We start from the raw sequence: 18,248 nt of genomic DNA, 5'->3' as shown, positions 1-18,248 counted from the left end.
AGCCTGGGTTGGATTTCCAGAACTACAAAAATAAATAAAAATAATAACTCTCGGAGGTAAGGTCACAGTTTCCATTAATTCCTAAGGAAAAATAACGGCCAAGGAAAACCAAAGGCAGCCATGAGAGCTTTGGTTGAGGAAGCTCACTAAGCAGGCCATTTACCAACAATTATTTTGTTAGCCCAATCCCACACATGGCTTTCCTAACTTACCGTGTGTTTGAGATGGGTGCCCACTCACAACTGAGGTGGCAGCACCTCCCTCCAACTGCTGAATTTTTTCTGATAAAATAAGGTTTTCCTCCAGCACTTTGACCAATTTTTGCTTCAAATTTTCCTTTAGACCAGAAAACAATACACCAACATGTTAAGAAACTGAATTCCATTTCCTCTCCTGACATACTGAATGGAGGGGTGCAGCTGTGTGACCTCACTAGAAATTTAATTCACAGGTAAACACAGTTCAAGGGCAGCATTCCCACTGATTACGAGCTTATCTCGGTCTTTCTTGTGGGTAACCCACAACTCTTGCTGAACACTGGTAGGTTTGCAAGCTGACATTCTGAGTCATCAATCAGAAGTTTCAAGGGCTGAACGTGGTGTCTGAAAATCCACTGAAGCTAAGAAAAGAGAAACTTAGGGATATGAGTTCCTTCATTCTCTCCCCAATCCAGCAGCCAGACACTCAATATGGCTGCTGGTCCCAGGCTCTCTACTCTATCAGAAGGGAGAAAGATGGCATTTGCCTTCCATCATTGGAACCACACCAAGGCCTCCAACAGTGTGATCCTACACACTTTCACCTAGAGTTTTGTCTGCTCCCCTCCTTGTCCCTTCAAGTATTTCTTTAGGACTTGTGGATTTGCTAGGATGAAGGAGTCATCCCTGAAGAACCTGCACATTGTTCCCATCCTAACAAGTTTTGTATTCCTGATTTGTTCATATTTTGGTTCCAGAGTGTCTAAATGTCCACAGTAGTGATGCTCCTGGGGCCCTGGGCTGTTCTAATCATGATGGTATGTATGTCTTTTCTAGTAAAGACAGAGGAGGAGGAGAGGTGAGGGCCATACCACGTCGTTAGGAACCAGCAGTCCCGCCTCTTTTAGCTCACTCTCCCTGCAGCGGAAGGCTGTCTCTGCCTTCTCTTCAGCCTGTGAGCGACGCCACTGCTGAGGAGGCGCAGGCACAACCAAGGACAGAAGCAAATCTCTGGCAGGACCTGCCAAAAATCCAGGGTGGGCACATGGGCCAATCATAAAGCTAGAGCACAGAATTCCAAGTCAATAACTGCCAGCTCTGTATCTAATCATCGCCTTTTGACATGAATGTAGTGACTGGAAGAGGTGTTATATATACCCTTCCTGGATGAATGCTCCAGGGAATGATTTCCTACAAAATGGCAACAATGGGTCAACATGGAAAGAAAGGCTGATTCTTTCTCCTCTATATCCTTTAGAATTAAAATTTATCACTCTGGAGGCAGAGGCAGGCGATCTTTGTGAGTTCAAGGCCAGCCTGGTCTACAGAGCGAGATCCAGGATAGGCTCCAAAGCTACACAGAGAAACCCTGTCACGAAAAAACCAAAACAACAAAAAAGAATTAAAATTTACTATGTTAACTATAATAATAGGTTTTATCACAACAGTTTCCTATATTACGCAACATAATTTTATTATATTCATACATATATTACCCTCTCTTGTCCTCTCCCAATATAATTTTATTTTATTTTATTTATTTTGGTTTTTCGAGGCAGGGTTTCTCTGTCTAGCTTTGGAGGCTGTCCTGGAACTCACTTTGTAGATCAAGCTGGCCTCAAACTCACAGAGATACACTTGCCTCTGTCTCCTGAGTGCTGGGATTAAAGGTGTGCACCACCATTGCCTGGCCCCCATATAATTTTTTAATTAAAAAATTTGGCGTGGGGGTTGGAGACATGGCTCAGCAGTTAAGAGTATTTGCTGCTCTTCCAGAAGACCAGAGTTCAGTTTTCAGCACCCATGTCAGGTGGTTCACATTGCTTTTAACTCCAGCTCCAGGGAATCTGATACTCTCTTCTGGCCTCTGTGGATACCTATATACATATATACACATGTATACACCCATGCACACATAGCTAAAACCAAAATCTTTAAGGAAAGGTTTTTAGTGCTAGTTTGGGGGCTAGTACAAGCTAGACAGGTGTTCTTCTACTAGGCTGTACTACAGCCCTTAGAAATAAAAAAATTTTTCAGCCTAAACAACTTTCAAGGTTCTTGTTTTTACTTAAAGCTTTACTAACAAGTAAAAGTTCCTTGAATTTTGTCTCTATTAAACAACAAATAAGCACCTGGAGCCAACATTTATACAACTATTTGCCCCATGTTTCTAAAAATTAATCCCTAAAATGAGCTCAAGGGTATTTACTCATTTGAATTTTTTTTGTGTGTTTTGTTTTTGTTTTTGTGGTGTGTGTGTGTGTGTGTGTGTGTGTGTGTGTGTGTGTGTGTGTGTGTTTCCCAGAGCTGAGGACCAAACCCAGGGCCTTGTGCTTGCTCTACCACTGAGCTAAATCCCCAACCTCTCATTTGAATTTTTTAAATCAACATTTCAACAGTCTTTGCAAATTCTAATGATCAAACCTCATTTCTGTTGTATTTCTTACTGGTACTTCCAAAGGATCATAAAATAGTTTTGCAATTATTAATATAACTACTCCCTATTACATATATCTGATCATGGAACGTATTACCAAAGACCACACATGAGCACACACACACACACCATAGGAAGACCACACATGAGCACACACACACCATAGGAAGACCACACATGAGCACACACACACACCATAGGAAGACCACACATGAGCACACACACACCATAGGAAGACCACACATGAGCACACACAAACACCATAGGAAGACCACACATGAGCACACACAAACACCATAGGAAGATCACACATGAGCACACACAAACACCATAGGAAGACCACACATGAGCACACACAAACACCATAGGAAGACCACACATGAGCACACACACACACCATAGGAAGAAGAGAACAATTGCTACAAAACAACTGGAAAAATAGTTGATTTTAAAAAATAGGAGCTGGGCGGCGGCGGCGCACGCCTTTAATCCCAGCACTCGGGAGGCAGAGGCAGGCGGACCTCTGTGAGTTCGAGACCAGCCTGGTCTACAGAGCGAGATCAAAGCTACACAGAGAAGCCCTGTCTCTAAAAACCAAAACCAAAACCAAAAAAAGTGTGTGTGGGGGGGAGAACAAGTGCAGACTTGTTAAGCAGGGTGTTTCTGGGAAATGTGGGTAAGTGATGCACACTTCTCCTTGCATGCTAAAGGAACTAGAGGGCTAAAAACCACAGAGCAGAAGCAAGGTCCTGTCCTCCCAACGGCACAGAGAACTAACCAAGAAAGGGCACTTACCAAGAAACGTCTTGTTGAGGAGGAGGGAGCCAGAGCCGTTCCAGTGCTTATCGACCAGCTCCAGGAGCTGTCTGAGGACAGTGGCCACGTGGGGGGTTCTGGCCGAGATCGGGGGACTACGGTTTCCCGGTAAACCACGCAAACTGCCCAGGTCACTAGAGAGAGGCTCAAGAAAGAAAACAAAACCAAACACCAGTACCGTTTGTGTCATTCTCACACAGAGAGGGAAATCAGGATCCAGACCTTTAAAGCACTAATACTCTTTTCAAGTACAGCTTCCATCTTTTGGTTTAGATACGAATCTCATATCACTATGTCTGAGGCAAGCATATGAGATATTCAAGGCAATTTCATGTTTCTTTTTCTTTTTCTTTGGTGGTGCTGGGGATTGAACCCAGGATCCTGTACACACTAGGCAAGTGCTCTCCCACTGAGCCTCATCTCTAGACTTTAAAAGGAGATTTCAAAAATAATAGATCCTCTGTCATGATTTTTCTATGTAGGTTTTCAGAATTTTCAATAAAAGTGTGGTATTTAGGGGTTGGGGATTTAGCTCGGTGGTAGAGTGCCTGCCTAGCAAGCACAAGGCCCTGGGTTCGATCCTCAGCTCTAAAAAAATTCGCATGCCTTTAATCCCAGCACTCGGGAGGCAGAGGCAGGCAGATCTCTGTGAGTTTGAGGCCAGCCTGGGCTACCAAGTGAGTTCCAGGAAAGGCGCAAAGGCACACAGGGAAACCCTGTCTCGAAAAACCAAAAATAAATAAATAAATAAATTAATTAATTAATTAAATTTTTAAAAAATGTGGTATTTAGTACTTACATGTGTGGTTCAATGTATTATGTAATACAAAAAGAAGATAAAACTGCAGGACATTTTTAAAAAGTACCATATATGATAAGATAAAATTAAGAGTAATTTAATAAGAAATTAAAATTCATAATAAGCTTCTATTTTAAATAAACATAAATGCCCTCTAACATTTTTTGGGGGTTTCAAGACAGGGTTTCTCTCTGTAGCTTTGGTGCCTGTACTGGATCTTGCTCTGTAGACCAGGCTGGCCTCAAACTCATAACCACCCGGCTCTGCCTCCTGAGTGCTGGGATTAAAGGTGTGTGCCACAACCACCACCACCACCACCACCACCCGGCTTGCCCTCTAACATTTTAAAAATTTTAAGTTAAATGTCATTGTTAGGTCGAGTACTAATGATATTTTTTATTTAAAGAAATCATAGATAGATCTATATAGTAACATTTACAGTTGCTTTTATTCATTCTAACATAACATGCATATTATGTATTTTATATATTTCTATCTCTAATTCTTTCCTATAGAGTCTTGTGGACTTCAAAAAAACTAATATAGGCTAGAGATATAGCCTGTATTAGCTACACGTACAAAACCCTGGGATCTATCTCCAGCACCACACACACAGATACACACAGACATGCATACTCTCTCTCTCACACACACACAGACATGCACTATGGTGATATTTTTTTTTTACTGAAATGTGATTTTTTTTGTATATTAATAAATAAAGTAACCTGGGGGTCAGAGCTAATAGTAAGCCATAGCAGAAGCCAGGTGGTGGTGGCATACACCTTTAATCCAGATCACATGACAGGCAGATATCTGTGCGTTCAAGGATACAGCCAGCATGGAGACACAAGCCTTTAATCTCAATACCAACCATAGAAGACCTGGAGGTCTGTACAGACAGGCAGTGACGAGGAGGTCATGTGGTTGGGTTTACAACCAATGAGAAGGCAGAACAGAAAGTCTATTAAAAAGACAGACTGGTTGGGGATTTAGTTCAGTGGTAGAGCCCTTGCCTAGCAAGCGCAAGGCCCTGGGTTCGGTACTCAGCTAAAAAAAAAAAAAAGACAGACACACAGGAAGTAGATCTCTTTGCGGAGAGGAAGGACAGCAGCAGCAGTGAAGGGTAAAAAAAGGTTTTCAGCTCTTAACTATTGCTCTGACCTCTTGGCTTTTACCTCTGCAATTGGCTCTGTGATTCTTATTTAACAAGACGGTTACATCTACATGTGTACACTTACACAGACACACAATACGCACGCACACTCACTGGCACATACATACAGACATGCACACTGACACACATACATACAGACACACATGAACACACACACAGTATGACATGAAGACAGCCTTATTATTTCTCAATTTTTGCTTGGCTCTTTTGATGTAAGAAGCTAAGGATGATTATTGGATAATGAAACACAACACCCAAAACAGTGACATGAGTTGAATCACATGTGTGGCCTCTGACTGGTAAAGAATAACATTACAACTAGTATAAACATAACTCAGAAAACCTGGCCCTGATCAGTACACTTTAAGGACTGTGGATGTATGAAGGATACAAGATAGGATCATTTGAGAAGTTAACCTGATTTGGGGTTAAAGCATAGAAAAGTCTAGTCATATCAAAAGGCTATTTTATGGAAATTTATTAAAAATAAAATTTACTGTTACTGGTTTTCTTTAATTTTTTTTTTCTTTTCTTTGTTGGTTGAGGCAGAGTCTCATGGGGCCCAGGCTGGCCTTGAACTCTACCTCTTACTCCCAAGTGCTGGTGGTGGTAGACTCTACCATGCCCAATTTAATTTTAGAATTTGGAGAATTACAGAGTTCAGAAATCAAACAGCATATCCATAATTTACAGGCAAGAACCTAGCATATGTGAGGCCCTGGACTCTACATCAAGCACCCACTAAGTGTGAAACAGTCTGTCTGCCTTTCCGCTTACAGTAAGTCAGCACTGTGAAAGCTCTCTGTAGTAAGAAAACAATGTCTAACAGGAACAATAGTAATATGAAAGATAGTCCAAAAATGTTGACATTTTCACAATATGACATGAAATAGAAGTGAAAAATTTTTCCCCAGACTGTTAATAAAGCATCTTACGCATTGCTGGGACTTAACCCTAAACGTATTATCACAGTTAGTGTTTTTGCCTGATACAATGGGCATTTGTGGCTGAGAATGTAAAACAAGCCAGAAACTAAGGAAAATATTACAAGACTGCCCCCTTTAGTGAACAAAAACTCTGACTGTCTCCAAAGGCTCTCCTGTTTCCTTCCTTCACTTGTGGTGTATGAGAGTGTGCCTAGGGCCTCATACATACTAGGCAAACTATCCCCAGCTCTCACCTCCAGAGTTCTGAAAACAGAGTAAGAAAGATTCAAAGGGTCAAGAAACAGACAATTTCTCTGAAATCATCCTAATGTGCAAAAAGACTCCCAACAACTAAAATCTTAAAATAACTAGAGACAGTTTTTGATCAAATACTCTCCTTCAGTACAAGGTAATAAATTGGACACATGATTTACAGGACAAGGGATCACGGACTCTCAGGATGGTGGTTCCTCAGACTAAACTGGAGGTTCCCTGGTGGCAATAAGAACTGCAGAAAAATTAACGTTCAGAAAAGACAGTTCTGGATTCTCTTAGCCATTTTCAGCTAAAAATCCCCTGGGAAATCTAATTCATTGGCTTGTGGATACTTTGGGAAAAAATTAGAATCATTTGAGTTTCTGTACAGAAAAGCAAAGTAATGATTTTAGCTGGGCATTGGTGATGTACATCTTTAATCCCAGCACTAAGGAGGCTGAGGCAGGCAGATTTCAACTTCAAGGTCATTCTGATCTATAAATTGAGTTCCAGAACAGCCAGGGCTACATAGTGAGACCCTGTTTTCAAGGAAAAAAAAAAAAAAAAAAGGAAGAATTTATAAAAACTATTTCAAGTAAGTTAGGTTACTTGTGACAATGTCTCTACTCTGTCCTGTTAGGAAACTCTTGCAGGACATTAATTATTAAAGTGTTTTCCTACCATGTACCATGTTTATGCTCTTAAAGTAAATAGTTCCTTTGTGATAGAAAGTTGAAAAAATAGAAAGGTGGAATAACTTTTCCTAAGGGCAAAAGAGTCACAGGCTATAGCCTGGTAATATTGGCCACAGGTTTTTGAAAATCCCCTAGAACTTCTAGCAATATTGGTGGAACCACCCCAAACCCCATGAGCAGCACATTCTGTTCTTGAGCCTTTGTGTTTCTTGTACACACACAAACAAGTCAATACTTGCGCCTCTCTGCCTGTAGCTTCTTGGAAAGCACACTTCAGATTCAGGTTGGCAAGAACATTGTCCTTCCACTTGAAGCCTCCGCTTAATGACCTCTTAGTTGGAATCTCTCTGTTTTCTGGAGTCCCAGGAGGCAACAGCAGTGTCTGCAGAGAGTTTCCTAGGACCCGGTTGCTTGGAAAAGAACCAGGTGCTGGTGCAAAATCGCTGAGACTGCTGGATAACTGTTGCTCTACACTGGTCAGCAGGGCAGGCTCGCTGTTGAAATGGGTTGTGGCATATAGATCTGTGGAGGAAATAGCCTGGGAAATGAATCTGTCTGTTCAAATGAATCTGTTGGTATCCAGGGTTAGAATAACTACTCTTTAACATACACTGTTAACTCCTTTTTTGTCTCCCTCTACCTGATCAAACCTCAATTCTTATTGAGAGCATGCTGGTGGTAAAATTCCATGGGAAATACAGCAGTGACAACTAGAGTTCAGAAGGTCAACCTATCAGAACTGAGGGTTCTGTTAGAGGAAACTATCACGCAAGGCGTTATGGAATTACTGCCTTTTGAATGAACTGGCTGTCTCTTGTTGTAAACTTCTTGTGCAATAATAACAGCTCTGATTCTCCCCATTTACTGTGCATCTCCATGTTATGTGTACATGTAATCTCACGATTGCATCTCAATCATGGGCACAACTTCCCCTACACATTTGGAGTAATTGGCCAACTGTCCCCAGCTGTGTTTATCTTTCATTAACATATATCTGGCCACAGCCATTCTCCAGACAAAAGTATTTCCGAAAAGATACCTTTTTCCAAGGACAAAACTGTACATAGATAAACATTAGCTCATCTCACCCACAGACAGAGAAAAGAATCACTAGCAATTAAATCCTCAACTCCTTACCTTCACCCAGGGTTAGTTATACAAGACCCTAACTTAAGAGATTTACTGCTCACATTCCTGGGATAATGTTTTAGTCACTTGCTAGTTACTGAGTTAAGGCAGTTACTTCCCACTGACCCAAGGAGATTGCCCTCTAGGCCAGACAGGTGATAGGTGCCAAGCTTCTTTCCTGTACAAATTCAGTTTTAACTCCTCCTCAGCCAAGTGCTGTCCCTAGATTCCCTAACTGATCTTAGCTTTAGTTGACCCTAACAGAGAACTCCCTTCAGTCACTCTCCCTTTTAGGTTGTTAATCTAGCTGACAATTGCTGAGTTATGTGTGGACCCTTATCACCTCTCTCCGTGACCCTGAAAACTTCTAATCCCACAATGCATTGTAAAAGAATGACTGTATGACTGTGTGTGTGCGCACGCGTGTGTGTGTGTGTGTGTGTGTGTGTGTGTGTGTGTGCGTGTGTGTGTGTGTGTGTGTTTCCCCACAGCACTTGTAGAATTTTTCTTAGAACAATAAAGGAATGGATTAACGAACTCAGTGTTCTTAGACTCATTGAACAGCCCTCAGATTAGTGTCCTTAGCCACGTGTAGCATCTGTTCTGGACCCTGATTGAAATCTTCTCAAGGCTGGCACTTGGAGGGGGGATTCCGTAAATTCTGACTAAATGCAAATGTCTACATCTGGGAGCCTATACCAGAGCAGTGGTTAGAGAACAACACACATCTGTTCTGATCTTTCTCACTTTAATTCAGGACTCCTAGATTATTTGGACCCTTATTACCACCCAGCTGTCCTTACATATTACTCTAGTCAATTCATTTTATTTCCCAAGAGAATTATTTCACATCTCTTTTCTTTTCAAACTTTATCATCTCCTCCCTCCTTTATCCCACCAAGAAAACAGAAAATCAAAGAAAATGTCCCTCCCATCTTACCACTGAATTTATCAACCAATCTATCAGTTATCAGCTATCGGAATAAATCCCCTGCCTCCTTACTGTAACTGTTGGTGTTTCACCTAAGGCCAGCTTCTTTACCAGTCGACTAAACTTCAACTCTTGTGGACTAGACAAGGAGTTTTTCCTTGTAGATGTTCTGTTTCCTGATACATCACTAATTCTCCCTCTACGACGATTTTGATCAGTCTTATAGGATTCCATCCCCTCTTCCATTTCTCTTCTCCCTCTTATTACAAAACTCCTTGAGGGATTGTATCTACTTAGTACTCTATTGCTTCATTTCCAAGGCTTTTTTTTTTTTTTAACTCAATGGTGCTTTTATTTGAATGTATCCCCTGAAGCTATTCACTAATTCCTTTGTATTTCCAAATAACTGCCAGTCCCAGCTCTTCCCCACAGCCTCCGACACAGAACCATCACTGCCTCCTCCTCTCCACACGTTCTTCACTAGGCCCCCAGTGTAACAGTCCAGCTTTCTCCTTCTCTCTCACTCTTCATGTTAGTTTTTCTTCATCTGTTCAACTTTAAGTTTTCACAAGACTCGGGTCTGACCCTTAGATCTCTTTCCTTTCTATGTTTACTCCCTAGATGAGATTCTCATCCACTCACAGTTGTAATGCCATCTGTACCCATATAATTCTCAAATTTCTATTTCCAACTACATTTCCTCCTGAAATTCACACTATTATATCAAATTATTGGGATACCATCTCTGGGAAGTTCTAATAGCATCTAAAACTTAAGATATAAAACCAAACTCACTATTCATCTTAAAACTCATTTCTCCTATTCTGTTCTTCTTTATCTCAGTAAATGATAACTCCGTTTTCCCAGTAGGCTAGGCCTGAAACCCTGGGGACACTGACTCTCTTTCTCTTACATTTTATTCCCAGTCCATCAACAAATCCAAGGGTAATTTTCCTAGAATATAGTCAGAATCTGTCATCTACTCACTAACTGCCTCCACTGTTCTCTCTAGTTGAAGTTACCAATTTTTATCTGGGTTTTAACCTCTTAAATGGCTTTTCCTATTCCCACCCTTGCCCCATTTCATTCTTAACTCAGTATCCAGAGTAATTCTTGTTCTTTCCTGTTTACATGTGAACATAGATGTGTGGAGGCCAAAGGACGATGTTGCGTGAGATGGGGTTTCTCACTGAAGCTAGAGCTCACAAACTGGCAGCACAGCTGACCAGAAAGCCCTATGGCTCCTGCTGCCTCTGCCTTTCCAGCACTGGGATACAGGTGCACATCACCACACCCAGATTTTTAACAGGAGATCCAAAATCAGATCCTCATGTTTGTGTAGCAAGTGCTCTACTAACCTAACCAGACCCCAACCCCTTAGAGTAATCCTTTTTCCTTTCCTTTCCTTCTTTCCTTTTTTCTTTCCTTTCCTTTCCTTTCCTTTTTCCTTTCCTTTCCTTTTTCCTTTCCTTTCCTTTCCTTTCCTTTCCTTTCCTTTTTCCTTTCCTTTCCTTTCCTTTCCTTTCCTTTCCTTTCCTTTCCTTTCCTTCCTTTCCTTTCTTCTTCTTCTTCTTCTTCTTCTTCTTCTTCTTCTTCTTCTTCTTCTTCTTCTTCTTCTTCTCCTCCTCCTCCTCCTCCTCCTCCTCCTCCTCCTCCTCTTCCTCCTCCTTCTCCTCCTCCTCTTCCTCCTCCTCCTCCTTCTTCTCCTCCTTCTTCTTCCTTCTTCTCCATCTCCATCTCCATCTCCATCTCCATCTCCTTCTCCTTCTTTTCCTTCTCCTTCTTTTTGGTTTTCGAGACAGGGTTTCTCTGTGTAGCCTTGGCTGTCCTGGAACTCACTCTGTAGACCAGGCTGGTTCCAACTCACAGAGATCCACCTGCCTCTGCCTCCCAAGTGCTGGGATTAAATCCACCATCGCCCAGCTCAGAGTAATTCTTAAGTGAGAATCCTTTGCTACTACAAATCTTCCAACTACATATCTCACCCAGAATAAATGTATGGCCATCACTATGACCTCATCTATACATTTCATTCTCTTACTCTGCTATAGCCATACTGGGTTCCTTGTTCCTTAAACATGGCCTTAGGAACTCTGCACTTACTATTTCCACCCTTTAGAAAGGTCTCCTCCAAGTTATCTGTATACCTTATACTTTCATTTTATTCAAGTCTCAAATTATTGGGATACCATCTCTGGGAAGTTCTAATAGCATCTAAAACTTAAGATATAAAACCAAACTCACTATTCATCTTAAAACTCATTTCTCCTATTCTGTTCTTCATCATAGAAGTTTATGATGCTTCATCATAGAAGTTTGTCCTGACCATTCACTCTGAAACATCACTTTTTCCTTATTACTTTTTATATACTTGTTATTTTCCATCAAAGCACTTATAAACTGACATATTTATGGTAACTTATTATCTATCTTACCTTGTTAGAATAAAAGTAGAGACAAGATTTATGATCAAGTATACATGGAATTTGATTTTGTTCTTACTTTATCTCAGAAGTAGAATAGTGTCTTGCATATGGTAGGTATCTAGTGAGTTTTAGTGAACAAATTAAAAGCTGGAGACCAGTCTCTGTAACTTATCCTGAGACTATCTATCTTCTTCTGGGAGTAAATTTTTCTATTCCCATACTTGCACCATTCATTCTCAACTCAGCACCAGAGTAGTTCCTGTTCTTTTGTTGTCCCCCACCATACATGTGTATGTTCACATCTGAGCATATATATGTGGAGGCCAGAGTTTGATGATAGTGACCAGAGAGAACTAGATGCAGCTGGGTATAGGTCTTGAGATGTCACTTAACTAAAATAATGTGTAGATGTGAGACTCACATATTTCTATATTTTTTTTCTCTAAATTATCCATCATATTGCACTCATACCCTCCAGATTTCTGTAAGTTCCATGAACCACTAATGACCCTAATATACAACTTAAGAAACACAAATTCAATTCAATAAATGATAATTACAAAATTCATGAGTTTAAAAAAGACTTGCAAACTGACAAGTAGCTATTACCTGAACTAAGCTTCAAAAGCCTTCCTGTGCTGGAGTCGGGGTTTGACAGAGAAGTTAGTAGGTCTCCACAGGAATGAGATGAGGTGGCCTTTATGTCATTTGAAGGCTTTATGCTATATTCTCGGTAGTTCTTGATTTTTTGAGGCTTTTTGATAAGACTTCCGTGCAAGGAAAGAGTTTGAGAATAATGATTATCATAATAGTCCAGACCAACATCCGAAGGTAATTGATAGGGAAGGATCTGGCTAGAATCACCCACATCCAGGCGTTTAGCCAGTGAGACATCATGGGTACATGAATATGTGTCAGGCTTTGGTATCAAGTCTTTTTCTGGAGAAGAACCTGAAGACTTAGCGTCTAAAAAAGATACTCGGTATCCATCTCTAGTCATCTTCTCTGGAGATCGGACTGTGGACCGATGAGGCAAGTAATGTCTGAATTCTAATCCTCACCAAAGAAAACAAAACAAAACATGATGAGAATTCATCTTGGCCCAGCGGGGTACCCCTGTTCACTGGAAGGATGTTAGAAAGAGGTGGTTTCTAATTCCAATAAGTGCTAGCAAAATGACGAGAGGGCTTCCACAGGGACGATGACAACAAGGTGTGGGACACTTTGTAAGCATAACGCACCTGTATCATTCTGAAGACAGACTTCCTAACAATAGAGTATTCTAAAAATGTCCTCTAGAATTGTAGTCTCAGGCTTTCGATGTAGTGGTTTTGCTTTCTTTTGTCCTTTGAGACAAGATCTGACTATGTAGCCCAGACTGGCCTGGAATTCACAACCCTCTTGCATCCTCCATTTCCCAAGTGCTGGGAATACAGAGGTGTGCTACCATGACATCTAGACAGTAATTTCATATAAAAAGTTGGCGTGCCTCCACATGACAATAATTGTAGCTTTTTGCATTCAAGTTTATAGACAATAGTTGGTCTATGATTTTATAGACTCCTTGCCTTCTCTTAAACTACACCCAGAGGTTCTAGTTCACTCACTGGGAACTGATACCTAAGCTAGTTAAATAGTAGGGAATGCAAAATGTATGAAAATCCCCAGTCTAGGTGCTATCCCAATTCTAAAGAATTTCTCTCAGACAGTTACATTTGCTATTCACTAAGTATCATAGTTTAGCAAGCAGAACAGTAGACAAAGGAGCAGGTTCTATGTTCCTTGGTATATTCAGAGTTTCTGATGCTCCAAGGACTACCTTAGAAATAGGTATACATTCTGAATTGGTCACATTAACTATTCTAACCCTGAGTTCCTAAGGACCTAAAGACCAGCAATGTTTTACCCATTGTCAACTTATATCATGGTAAAGGCCGTAAAACAGTATCTTTATTTAGGTAACAAAAACAAAAGAAAAGAAAACAAAAAGGCAGAAAGAATTGGTTTTCTAAGGAATGACAAACTAGATACTTCAGATTATCTTCCTGGGATGGTATAAATCCAATAAAGAGCTAAGAAGATAGTGAGGAATTTCTAGACCCAACTTAGGAATCAAACAAAAAACAAAACCAAAAACAAAACTGTAAAGGTATATTATTACAGAAAATCACTTTTACTCAAAGTCATTTTAGGGTGAAAAGAGACAAAAGTATAGGTTCTGCCCAAGGTAAGAGACATGGCAACTGCATCCCCATGGCTCACCACACACTGTAAGAAGAAAATGTGGGCAGGATACAGTGTGGAGGGTAAAATAAGCCTTTTCTGACAATGACCTGTGCTGGGATTAAAGCAGTTCCAGGGTGATAGTATTTGAAGTACTTTGCAGAAGCAAATGAAAATTTGTTCTGAAAGACAACACAAATAAGACTAATAATTATTTGTTCAAATAATTATTCAAATATAAGAGTGAGCAAACACCCACAAATAAACAAACAAAAACCAAAGCATTAACATGAATGAAAACTAGTAGAAAGCCGGGTGGTGGTTGCACAGCCTTTAATCCCAGCACTCGGGAGGCAGAGGCATGGGCAGATCTCTGTGAGTAGGAACCAACCTGGTCTACACAGTGAGTTCCAGGCAGCCAAGGCTGTTACAGAGTAAAACCCTGTCTAAAAACAAACAAACAACAATAACAAAAAGAATTCAACACACAAACTTAATTGTGGTTTAGTCATAACTAAAGAGAGTATTAGTAAAATGAAATGTGGACCAGAAGAATTATCCAGAATGTTTATCAGACAAATAAACAAAAAGATGAAAAATATAAAAGAATAAGAGATGACAAAAAAAAAAAAAAAAAAGCTGGGCATAGTAGCAAACACCTTTAATCCTGTAATCCCAGCACTCTGGAGGCAGAGCCAGGTGGATCTCTGTGAGTCTGAGGCCAGCCTGGGCTACAGGACAGCTCCAAACTACACAGAGAAACCCTGTCTCGAAAGACTTTAAAAAAAAAAGTTGTGTAAAGTAAAAAAACATATTGTCATTTGGGGAATAATACTAAAAATACTTAAAATCTGGTAGAGAGAAAGGGGAGGGAGATGGGAAGGAGAGAGGGGGAGGGGGAGGGGGAGAGGGAGAGGGATCGGAAGGGGGTAGGGGAGAGGGAGAGCAGAAGGTTCAGCGACCAGAATGTACGTGCAGAGCTGCAGCATGGGCATCTTGGCATCTCGTAAATCTCATCCCATCCAGATTTCCTCTGAATACACAGTGACCAAATATTTACCATCTTCCTTGTGGGTGTCACTTGTCTCCCTTCTTGTTGCTTCTTGCATCTAAAAAAAATGTTTGAAAATTTAGGAAGAAAGGCATTTGTGGATGTTCAGATGTAAACTTACTGGCCTGGGAGTTGAGCACTTCCTGTTATCAAGGTCATTCATCCTTGGAGGGAGGGAACTAGATCTTCCAGCAGGGGTCCAAGGTTGAGCCCATTTTAAAACAGTTACAACACAAGGAGGTTCCAGAGTTGCTTTAGAGCAGGAAAGGAGAGTTCTTGAAAACACAAACTATCCTTATGAAAGGCCATTGTAAGGGAAACAAGCCCCCCCCCCACTAGCTCTGCTAATTGCAGATTCAATTAATTAATTGCAGGGAAATACTGCACTCTGCCCCCACACCCCATATCAGAAAAGTTAGCCCACCATACTGTGCTAACAGGATGCTTGCCAAATAACCCCTGGGGTTGTGTTTGCAAGATAAATTGCTTAAGAAGAATGCTTGCCAAATAACCCCTTGCTAGATAAGCTTGGAATTCGTTTACCTACCCAGACTCTGAGAAAAGACCATAGAGACATCTGGCGTCCAGGTGTCTGCACTCGGGGTGACCCCACTCCCCTGCCCTGGTAGAACTGCCTCATAAAAGGCCTGTGAGCCTCAAACTCGGGGTCACCAGCTACTCCTCGCGCTGGTGACCCACGAGCTCGTGCTATAAATAAAAAGCTTCATTTATGACCCGATATCAGAGTAAAGCTCTCTGTTTTGTACGTCGACCCTAACATCTGGAGGTCCCACCGAGATTGATAAGGACGGTGGTGAGTCGGCAGGGAAGCAGCTGTTCAAGCGGCCCGTGAGGACCCTTGGATGGTGGGGGACAGACGTGTCCTGAACCCACAGGCTGCAGCTCTGGAGGACGCTCTAGAGTATGGGGACCCTGAGACAGGGGCCCCGTCTGATTCCCTTTTGTCTAGGAGATTTTTCAGATGGCCCAGGCCAATAGACAATCTTTTGGCTTCATTTTCCCTACCATTTTGCCGGCTTGTCTTGTTTGTATGTTGTGTCTCTATCTTTGTGTCCTTCTGTGTCGGTTTCTACTTGTTTGGAAAGGGACAGTCGGCCGCCAAGTCTGCCTCCACCCCTTTGTCCCTAACCCTCTCTCATTGGTCGGCAGTGACGGACCGAGCATTGAACCTGGCGGTTCGGATGAGGAAAGGAAAGTGACAGACTTTCTGTTCGTCTGAATGGCCCACCTTCGGAGTCGGGTGGCCAGTAGATGGTACTTTTGATCTTAATATAATCAGAACAGTCAAACAAAAAATCTTCATTCCAGGTTCACATGGGCATCCAGACCAACAAGCCTACATCTGGGTCTGGAAAGATTTAATGATGGACCCACCTAAATGGGTCCGGTCATTTCAGGTCGGCCCATCTGCACCACCTACTGATCATACCTCTCTCCTTCTAACCAAAACCTCTGATTCGCCTAAATCTTCCCCTCCCCCATCGATCCCGACACCTGCACCCCAGCCAGAGTCTCAGGCTGATCTCATTTCTCTTGACCTAGACCCCCCACTGCCTTACAGATCACCGCCGCCAGCGGGGGCAGGATCCGGACTGGCCCCGGTCTCCCCTTCCGGGCCTGCACAGGGCACCCGCCAGAGAAGGGCACGCCCTCATGATGAGGCACCCAACGTGGAATCCAAATACTCCGGAAGGTAGGGAGCATCTGTCCCTCTATCGCCAGACTCTAATGGCGGGTCTCCATGCGGCGGCCAGAAGGCCCACTAATTTGGCTAAGGTAGATGAGGTTCTCCAAGGGCCTGACGAAACCCCCTCTGCCTTCCTTGAAAGGCTCATAGAAACATACAGGAGGTATACGCCTTTCGATCCACAGTCTAAAGAACAGAAGGGGGCGGTAGCGATGGCCTTTATAGGACAGTCAGCTGCAGACATAAGATGCAAGTTACAGAGATTAGATGGTTTGCAGGAACTGAGTTTGAGAGATTTAGTCAAGGAAGCAGAAAAGGTTTATTATAAAAAAAAAAAAAAAAAAAAAAAGACGAGGCCGGTCGGTCTTGGCCCTTGACCACTGAGGAAGTCAGGGTTTGGACCCCCTCCCCGAACTCCGGGTAACGTTTAAAATGGAGGGGACCCCAATGGACTTTGAGATGGACACGGGGGCAGTCTATTCAGCCATCAAGCATCCACTAGGCCCTCAGTCTACCCAAAAGTCACTGGTCCAAGGAACAAATGGAAGCAGAGAGAGACCCTGGACCACTCAGAAAACAGTCAACTTGGGGAAAGAACTCCCAGCAACAGAGAAATATCGGCTGTATGGGACCACCATCCCCGTGGCCCAACTGACTATGGTCCCCACAGGACTGAAAAATAAAAAAGGGACCCACAGATTCCCGGAGGCTTGGGCAGAGATGGGGGGACCTGGACTGGCAGTAGAACAGCCACCCGTTGTGGTCACCTTAAAACCCACAGCAGTTCCGGCTCCGGAAAAGAACCCCTTTGTCTGGCAAGAAAAACACCAGACAGCGTTCGAGACGCTAAAGAAGACACTCCTGTCGGCACCTGCCCTCGCCCTTCCTGATGTGAGTAAGCCCTTCACCCTATACCTCCACGAGAAAAAGGGGGTGGCGGTTGGTGTACTAGCGCAAGCTCTCGGACCCTGAAAAAGGCCCGTCGCCTTCTTATCCAAACGACTCCACCCAGTGGCTAGAGGATGGCCCACTTGCCTCCGGGCAATGATAACAGTGGCTACTTTGATGAGAGACGCGGACAAATTAACTTTGGGACAGCATCTGACTGTTATAGCTCCCCATGCATTGGAGAGCATTGTCCGCCAGCCGCCCGAACGATGGCTGAGCAATGCCCGGGCCACCTATTACCAGACAATGCTACTAGACCGAGATCGCATCACATTTGGGCCCCCGTCCCTTTTAAATCCGGCCTCCCAATCTCCCTGAAAGAGGGTAAAAATAAACTAGTCCATAACTGCGAGGCCATCCTAGCCGAAGAGACCGGGGTCTGAAAGGACCTAACAGACCAGCCTCTAGCCCACTCTGATCTGATATGGTATACGGATGGCAGCAGCTTCCTGAGTGAGGGGGGCAGAAAAAAAGCGAGAGCAGCCTTAGTGGACAAAAATCGGGTAATCTGGTCTAGTAGCCTCCCGGAAG

At 42.6% G+C, this 18,248-nt stretch overlaps 1 protein-coding gene across 3 annotated transcripts in view; it reads right to left on the bottom strand.

Annotated features, from left to right (window-relative positions):
• The window catches only part of Lrrc36 (leucine rich repeat containing 36), a 70,408-nt gene that overhangs the window by 3,292 nt on the left and 48,868 nt on the right, over positions 1–18,248 (bottom strand). Inside the window, exons 7-12 of one of the 3 annotated variants that reach the window (XM_036188169.1) lie at positions 15,071–15,119; positions 12,397–12,843; positions 7,538–7,824; positions 3,430–3,595; positions 1,070–1,218; positions 213–336 (exon numbers count right to left, since the gene is read on the bottom strand). In XM_036188169.1, the coding sequence (XP_036044062.1) occupies positions 213–336; positions 1,070–1,218; positions 3,430–3,595; positions 7,538–7,824; positions 12,397–12,843; positions 15,071–15,119 (1,222 nt within the window). Of the gene's footprint in view, positions 1–212; positions 337–1,069; positions 1,219–3,429; positions 3,596–7,234; positions 7,825–12,396; positions 12,844–15,070; positions 15,120–18,248 lie in introns of those variants that run through there. The other 2 variants (XM_036188170.1, XM_036188171.1) reach the window with 2 other exon arrangements.

Source organism: Onychomys torridus, chromosome 5, assembly GCF_903995425.1.
Source record: "Onychomys torridus chromosome 5, mOncTor1.1, whole genome shotgun sequence".
NCBI lineage: Eukaryota > Metazoa > Chordata > Mammalia > Rodentia > Cricetidae > Onychomys > Onychomys torridus.
Note: the sequence above shows the minus strand (reverse complement) of the source record. Positions and strands in the feature narration are given on the sequence as shown.